General features: G+C 37.1%; 1 protein-coding gene across 1 annotated transcript; it reads left to right on the top strand.

Moving 5' to 3' along the window:
* The first annotated feature begins 285 nt into the window (after positions 1 to 285).
* On the top strand, positions 286 to 5,677 carry LOC112033369 (large ribosomal subunit protein uL15c). The gene is made up of 4 exons (XM_024066172.2): positions 286 to 461; positions 550 to 892; positions 4,431 to 4,582; positions 5,275 to 5,677. The coding sequence occupies exons 1-4, from the start codon at positions 393 to 395 to the stop codon at positions 5,497 to 5,499; spliced, it is 789 nt and encodes a 262-aa protein (XP_023921940.1). The 5' UTR covers positions 286 to 392; the 3' UTR covers positions 5,500 to 5,677.
* The last annotated feature ends 2,511 nt before the right edge of the window (positions 5,678 to 8,188 follow it).

The raw sequence follows: 8,188 nt of genomic DNA, 5'->3' as shown, positions 1-8,188 counted from the left end.
ACGGGTCTAACTACAGATAGGTTTATTGTAATTATCCCTTTGAATAATGAGCTAGTATTTGATTTTTTGGGTTAAAATTTTAATTTAGGCCCATATATTTTGTTTTTCGGCAATAAACAGTAGGCCCAATCCTGAAAATTTTAACGGATTAAAATCAACATATACCAACCAACTCAAAGCACAAGGATTCAGTTTGGTTATTTTGATGCGTACTGACAGTCCATAAAGCTGGCCCATAACGAAGCTTGAAGCGAAGTCGTTTAAAACGGGGTCGTCTTTCTTAGTGCCCAGAATACAGGCTAAAACGACCGTAGAGGATTTCTGTTCCCATACCCATATCCGCTAAACCAGTAACCACCGAGGAGTGAGCATCGAACACACACCTATCTTCCATGGCAGCTCTTTTCTCTCTCTCAACACTACCACCAGCAACCCTTCACTTCCCATTTTCTCCTTTCAAGGTTCTCTCACTCTCTCAAGCTATTATTTTCATTACGTATTGCTTCATAACCATAATTTGTTTTTTTTTTTTTTTTCTTTGTACTGTAGGGAAGTGTGAAGAATTTGAAGCCAAGCCCAACCCCATATCACTTCCAATCATTTAAGAAAAGGCCCATGATTTTGCTGAACCAGTCAGCTGCCACGTCTGCACTTGTTTCGGCTCCATCATCTTCTAGTGTCCGATTCCGGCTCGACAATCTGGGCCCACAGCGGGGGTCGAGGAAGAAGGCGAAGAGAAAAGGTAGAGGTATATCTGCTGGACAAGGGAACAGCTGTGGTTTCGGTATGAGGGGTCAGAAATCGAGGTCTGGACCTGGGGTTAGGAAGGGCTTTGAGGGTGGTCAAATGCCACTTTATCGGAGAATACCCAAATTGAAAGGAATTGCTGGAGGTAATGGATGTTGGTTTTTTTTTTTTTTTTTAATAATTTGTTTGTTTGGAGTGTTACGTTTGTTGGGTTTTTGTTAGAATTTCTAAATTTGATTGCTTTCGTGTTGGATGATATTGAGTGTTAAGTGCTTGAGAAATTGCTTTATTTTGTTATGGTGTTATAGAATTTTGAGGTTACAGCAAGCTCTATGTCCTGGTGATTTATTGACTGTAGGGAAAAGGGAAATTGGTTTTTCATAAAACCCACTGATTCATAATTGTAATCTAGTTTTATAGCAATGTTGGATTTTACATTTCATTTTGTTCTTGAAGAAAAAAAAGAATAATGGAAAAATGCTTAAGGGAAGAAGTCTTTATCCTTTTTCTTTCCCATCTTTCTTTTAAGAACCCAATTTAGAGCTTTTTTAGGAGAGGGAAGTGTATAATATGTATTTGTGTATTGGTGATGTCTCCTCATGTTGTCTTGGTCGGTTATTCTCATTAATTACAAATGCTTTAGGGCATAACTTTGTCTTCCAAAAGAGAGTGAGACATCCATGCTGCTTTGAGTAGTTGAATAGTTTGGAAAGTGTAGAGATTACCAAGTGTAAAGAATCCTAAGATAAAATAAATAAATTAAAGAGTTGCGGGCTATATTTTTGTTGTTCACATTTGTCGAGTCTCATGAAGATGGGTACATGCTCAGTAGTTTTCTGAGTAGGTTGCAATCGAATGCTATAGCCTGAAAGGATGTCTTTATATTAGTTGCAGTTTGAGCTCAAATTCAGTTATATTGATAAAAATGTGAAAAAGTAGTTCTCCCATCATAAAAATTTTAGTTCAATACCTGCTCTACGGTTGTTTGTACAATTAGCTTGGCTTTGAAATTGGAGATGTTCATAGCAGTAAACCCCATTATTATTAAACAAATGTTTGCACTTCCACCCTGTTGTGTAGCTTTCTTTCTGTATTGGATTCAACAAGGGACGTGCACAGTGCCTTTCCCTTTGGTAACCCCACCAAGAAAGATATGCATTCCCTTATAAGGGAGACCTTTTTGAGCATATAATATTGGTAAGGTTGAAGTGGAAGGTGTTCAACACCCATAGGAGCAGCCAGTGAAGGATTCAGTTGTGTGTTTTTAATAAATATTTCTACTCTGATGGTTAGAAAGAGAATTTGCTAAAGAAGAGATCCTGGAGGCCCTAAATGACATGGATGGAGACAAAGCTCCAGGTTCAAACGGTTTCACATTAGCATTTTTCAAGCATTGTTGGGAAATGGTAGAGGGACTTGTGTAGCTTTTCCGAGAGTTCTTCATCCACTGTAAGTTTGAAAATCCCTTAATGCCATGTTTGTCACTTGGATCTGAAGAAGTCAGGTGCTATAAACGTAAGGGATTTTCGAACTATAAGCTTGATTGGGAGTGTATATAAGTTGATTCCTAAAGTGTTGGCTAATAGACTGTTATTGGGAATATAATTTCTAGCTCTCAGAATTTTTGTTGGGTCAGGTGATTACTCAATGCTTATAGCAAATGAATGTCTAGAAAGTAGGTTGAAAGCAGGTACTCCCAGAGTCATCTCATCTGCAAACTTGATATTAAGAAGCATACCACCATGTGAATTGGGATTGTTTTTCTTACTCTCTAAATCTGGCTTTGGCACTAAATGAACAAATTGGATCTTTATGCATTTCAACCTTGTGATTTTCTATTATGGTTAACAGTTCCCCAATGGGATTCTTGAACAGTTTATGGGGCTTAAGCCAATGGGATTCTTTGTCCCCCTTGGTATTGCTCTCAATTATGGAGATCTTTAGTAGAATGATATACAGAGAAATGGATGGTGGGTTGAATGTTGGTTTTAAAGTTAGGGTGGATAGTGGAAGAGCTATTGATATTCCCCACCATCTCTTCACAGATAACACCATAGTATTTTGATGCTTCCCTCAAACAGCTTGGTTATCTTTGATGTGTTCATATATGCTTTGCAGCCGTGTTCGGAGTAAAAGTGGTTCTAAAAAAAAGAGAATAGGTCCCAGTGGGTGTTATAGTAGATATGGCGAGTCCTGCTGATATACTTGACTGTAAGGTTGGTTCATTACCCATGACTGACCTAGGCCTACTGTTAGGTTCTACTTTCAAAGCCCACAGTATTTGGGGTTCTAAAGTGGAAAAGGTGGAAAATGTTTAGGGGGGTGGAAAATGCTATACTTATCCAAGGCAGGAAGAGAGACCTTGATTAAGAGTATGCCATGTTCTATCCCGACTTATTTTATGTCAGTATTCTCATTGCCTATTCATGTGGCCAATAAGTCGGAGAAACTTCAAAGGGACTTCTTATGGGAAGTTAAAGGTGACACCAAAAAGTTCCATTGGTTGGAATTGATGGTAGTCTGCTCCCCTTTGAAAGAGGGTGGTTAGGGTATTAGAAAGCTCAGCTCTTTTTTAACCATCTTTGGAGAAGTGTAATTTTTGCTAAATATGTGAAGGATGGGGAGGTTGGACTACGGAGCAGATTCAGGGCCCACATGGAGTGAGTTTATGGAAGGATATATGTGGGGGATGGGATTGTTTCTCTTATTCTTCCAGTTTGAGGTATGAGATGGTTCCATGGTAAAGTTTTGGACAAACAGTTGGTGTGTTGATCGCTCGCTTAAGGACTTGTTCTCAGACCTATTTGCATTAGCAGTGGACAATGAGGCCTCCCTTGCATCTTACCTAGGTAACCCGTATGAGGGAGAAGATTAATACTGGAATCCTCAACTCATCCAGTTTTTTCAAAATTGGGAATTGGAATCAGTAGATTTTTTTTTTTTTTTTTTTTTTTTTTTGAGGTGCTCTATGCTAATCTACCCTCCTCACCAAGTCAAGGCACAGTCTTACGAAAGCCATGCATTTCTTTTCCTTGGAAGAGCATATGCTTGGCCAAGGTCCCACGAAATGTGGCATTCCTTACGTGGACTGCAACCCTTGAGAAAATCCTGACAATTAAGAAGCTTCGCTTGAGGCACATTTTGATAGTTGATTGGTTTTGTATGTGCAAAAGCAGTGGGGAGTCTATAGATCACCTATTCCTTCATTGTCCCATGGTTTTAAGATATATGGTCCTTCATCTTCTTCTTGTTTGGGCAAACCTGGGTGATGCCGAAATCTATGGTTCGGGTGTTAAGAGTGTCTTGTATTTTCCTTTCCTAATAAAATTTGTACTTATAAAAAATAAAAAATATAATAAATCTAATCTAAAGCAACATAATAATTACGATACAACATGCATTTAATCTAAACTGACATGATCATCCAATTCTCTCTCTCTCTCTCTCTCTCTCTCTCTCTCTCTCTAACACATACACACACACACACACACACACACAGCTCCTGGAAGATTTGCATTTAGGCAGTTTCCTACGGTGCGCACCTTCAAAGAATATGAATCATGGCCAACAAAAACAATAATAGTTAATTACATTTCAAAATTGGAAAAGTTGATTTCATTCTGTTTTTGAAAATAAGTATGTACATTTCATTGATTTATTTCTCTTTCTTTGTTTTTGTCAAGGTATGCATGCTGGTTTACCTAAATATGTCCCTGTTAACTTGAGAGACATAGAAGCTGCCGGATTTCAAGAAGGAGAAGAGGTGTCTCTTGAGACATTGAAGAAGAAGGGTTTGATTAACCCTTCAGGAAGAGAAAGGAAACTGCCTCTTAAGGTACAAAATGATACTTGTATTTACTATATATTGGCTGCAGTTCCCATATAAAAGTGAACTTCTATCGTCGTTTCTTCAGACTGCCTTCATCAAATTTGGGGATCATGGGGTTGCTCCTTGTATGCTAATTTTATAAAACATAAACAAGAGAGTAGATTTCCAATGCAATGACTACTTCACCCTGGTTCACAGCAAGCCCCTCCCCCACCTTCAACCAGGCTCACTTTGATAAAGTACTGATGTGAGGTTTGAAGTTTTTTGTTAAAACAATATTATGCCTTGATAGATCACACTGCATTCTGTAAGTAACACCCAATTGGTTGGGATAAGGCTTTGCTCACTCATACAAGGGGAGTTGAGCATTTCATGTATTGGTGCATGTATTAAAATTGACATCCACTCCATGGAATTTCTTCTTCTTCTTTCTTTCTTTTTTGGTCAGATCTAGGCCGCTTGCGAGAGCATGCTTTTGTGTCAACACACAGTTTCAAATGTATACACACACACACACACACACACACACACATTTGGTATAATTTTTCATAAGAATCAGCTGAAAGACAGCAACAAAATCCTTATTGCATTATTTACATTATCGAAGAAACTAGAGAGCATGGCTTACTTTAGAATCACACTATAGTATGCATAAGAATTTATATGTTGATTTCTAGTTTGTTTCCTCTTGGTTTCAGGTTCTAGGTGATGGGGAGCTAAGTGTGAAGCTTAATATAAAGGCTCGTGCCTTTTCAGCAGCAGCAAAGGAGAAACTTGAGGCCGCTGGCTGTTCTCTCACTGAGCTTCCTGGCCGAAAGAAGTGGGTGAAGCCATCAGTTGCTAAGAACATTGCACGTGCTGAAGAATACTTTGCCAAGAAAAGAGCTGCTGCTGCTGCTGCAGCTGAACCAGCTTCTGCTTGAAACACCATTCAGCAACCTGATTCAAAACTCTCCAAGAGAAGTGTAAAGTAGGAAATGACAGCATATCGCGGGTGTTCATATCTTTTCCTCTTTTCCTAATTCAAATTTTTAGATGGTACTGTCCTGTAGTTGTATCTTATATTGATTCTAAGACTAATATTATCGATTCCTTGTGAAACTTGGTTCAAAATTCCTAATTTTTTCTTTTTCTTGACTGTTTAGATGGTCTAAAACATGTAAGCATCATGTTATTAAGCACATAAATTCTTTGTGGGAATGATGACGGCAATAGTTGGTGGCAATATCAGTAGAAATGGTGGCAAATGTGGTAGTGGTGGCAGTGGTAACGACAAAGATGGTGGCATGACAATGTTGAGAAATTGATTTGTGGTGGTATATGAAAGTTAATGTTAGATTTGTTCAATGATTTCTTCAAGGAAATGAAGAGGAATGCTATGGAAAGGAAAAACTTCGCAAATGAATCTTTTAGAGGCCAATTTGATTTCTATGCTATCGAATATTTCAAGCACAAACCGAACCAACATTTAGGATGGCATAAAAATCAAAGTTTCTCTAAATACTGATATATCCGATACATCAAAAATCGTTGCCCATGGATTTTAAAATAGCTCTCTTTTTAACCCAAACTAAGTAAATTAAATTTGTAAGTTTCAAATTACAACTTTACGTTAATAATAATTAAAAAAAAAATTCAAAATTATCCATCCAAAAATTTTTACAAGGGTGAAATCATAATTTGCTGTCTATTTATTTATTTATTTTTTAAATGAGGTCATTCTATAAAAATTGTGAATGGAAATTTTACAATTTTTAAGTACAATAGTTTAGGTGTTATTCTCTAAGGTTAAATTTTAGCCTTCTGTCAAATAAAAAAAATATTCACCAACTGCATCAAAAACTAAATGACTTATGTTTAAATTTTTTTCCCTGCCCCGCTAAACTTCAACATCCTAACCACTCTAGTCCTCTCTGCCACAGGCCCACTGCCTTCACCGTCCTCTATCCAAACACATGCAAGCTCTTCGTGTTGCCTTCCCTACACATCAACACTCCCAGGGTTGAAGAATTTTGCGGCAGCAAAGAAGACACACGGTGGAGTTCGACGACGAAGCCGGTGAATCTAGTAGCGAATCTTGTCTTTTCTTTTGTTAACCAATGAATGATTGGAAACTTTTCCTGCGACATTGCAAAGATTCTCTTAATAAAGTTTTGATTTTTTGGGTTGATCTTTTATTTATTTATTTATTTTTATTTAGGTTTTACCATTTATGAATTGAATTTTATTGAGGTTTTGGTTTTGTGCTTGGATTGTTCAGAAATTTTGGTTTTAAGGGATGATATGTTTTTGGTTTTGCCTACAATTTAAGACCAAAAGTAGACGTTTCGAGTGAGAGGGAGTAGTCATTGGTGATGTGGCAGCGTAGATTGTGAGTGACAAGGAGGAGTGGGTTGATGTTGGAGATGTTGTACAAGAGTTCTTGTGGCTGGGTTCTTTTTTTTTTTTTTTTTTTTTTCACAGATAGGGTTAATAAATGATAGTGTTTAAGCGGCAAAATTTTAGGTAAATAGTATGTGATTTGAAGTTTTTAGTTAGTAATTGTTTTTGAACTCGAGTTTCAAACTCGAGTCCAACCACAAATCAGTTTAGTAAACTTGAGGTCCAACTAGTTTGATTCTGACGTGGAATTAAAAAAAGAAAAAAATAAAAATTAGAGTTAGACTTTTAAAAAAAAATTTACCCAAACAAACTCGAGTTTAGCAAATTCAATTTCCAATCAAGTAAATATTTTTTTAAATGGAACTCGAATGTAGCAAACTCAAGTTTGACTCGAGTTCCAAGCCAGTAAACCTACCTCTTGTAATTTTTTTATTTTTTCCAAGTCACATAATAGTGTCTCTCTCTCTCTCTCTCTCTCTCTCTCTCTCTCACACACACACGCACACAGAGTACCGCCATCTCCCACTCTCGCTCTCTTCCTTCACTCTGACCTGTCTTTCTCAATCCCTCATCTCCCTCGGTCTCTCATCTCTCTCAGTGCCTCCTTTCTTCATCTCTTTTATTTGCTCCGCCACTGTGTCATCCCTTACTTCTTGCTCAACGGACGACGGCCTCTCAACAGCGATGACAAGTGGCAACACTCCGTTAGAAAACAAGGCAAGCTCAATCTTTTTTACTGTACTTATTTGTGAAATTTTGTTAGGGTTTTGTTGTAAATATGTTTTGGGTTATGAATAATTTTTTTAGGTTTTTTGAGGAATTCCTTTAAGTTTGTTTAGGATATAATTGATTGAATGGGTTATGGACTAGATATTTGGTTACGCTATTCTGTTAGATGAATGTGAAGATTTGTGGTTTTTGAGTGTGGAAAATTAATATCCAGGTAGTATAAAGTTTTGAGTGTTTGGATGACTTTGATTATTTTGACAACAACAACCAAGCTTTTTAGTCCCTTTTTTTTTTTTTTTTTTTTGGGTCAACTATGGACCCTTAAAAGACTATGCAAGGTTAGCCATATGCATTCTTTTCAATTATTACTTTGATTATTGAATGTTCTAAATTTAAAGGATTTTTGTCGATATTTTATATTGTACGGTTTAAATTAAATCATGTGTCTTCTCTTTTTCCTCTCAGACTTGGCTCATTTATGCATATATCATGTATCTTCTC

Source organism: Quercus suber, unplaced genomic scaffold (genome assembly GCF_002906115.3).
Source record: "Quercus suber isolate HL8 unplaced genomic scaffold, Cork oak 2.0 scaffold_396, whole genome shotgun sequence".
NCBI lineage: Eukaryota > Viridiplantae > Streptophyta > Magnoliopsida > Fagales > Fagaceae > Quercus > Quercus suber.
Note: the sequence above shows the minus strand (reverse complement) of the source record. Positions and strands in the feature narration are given on the sequence as shown.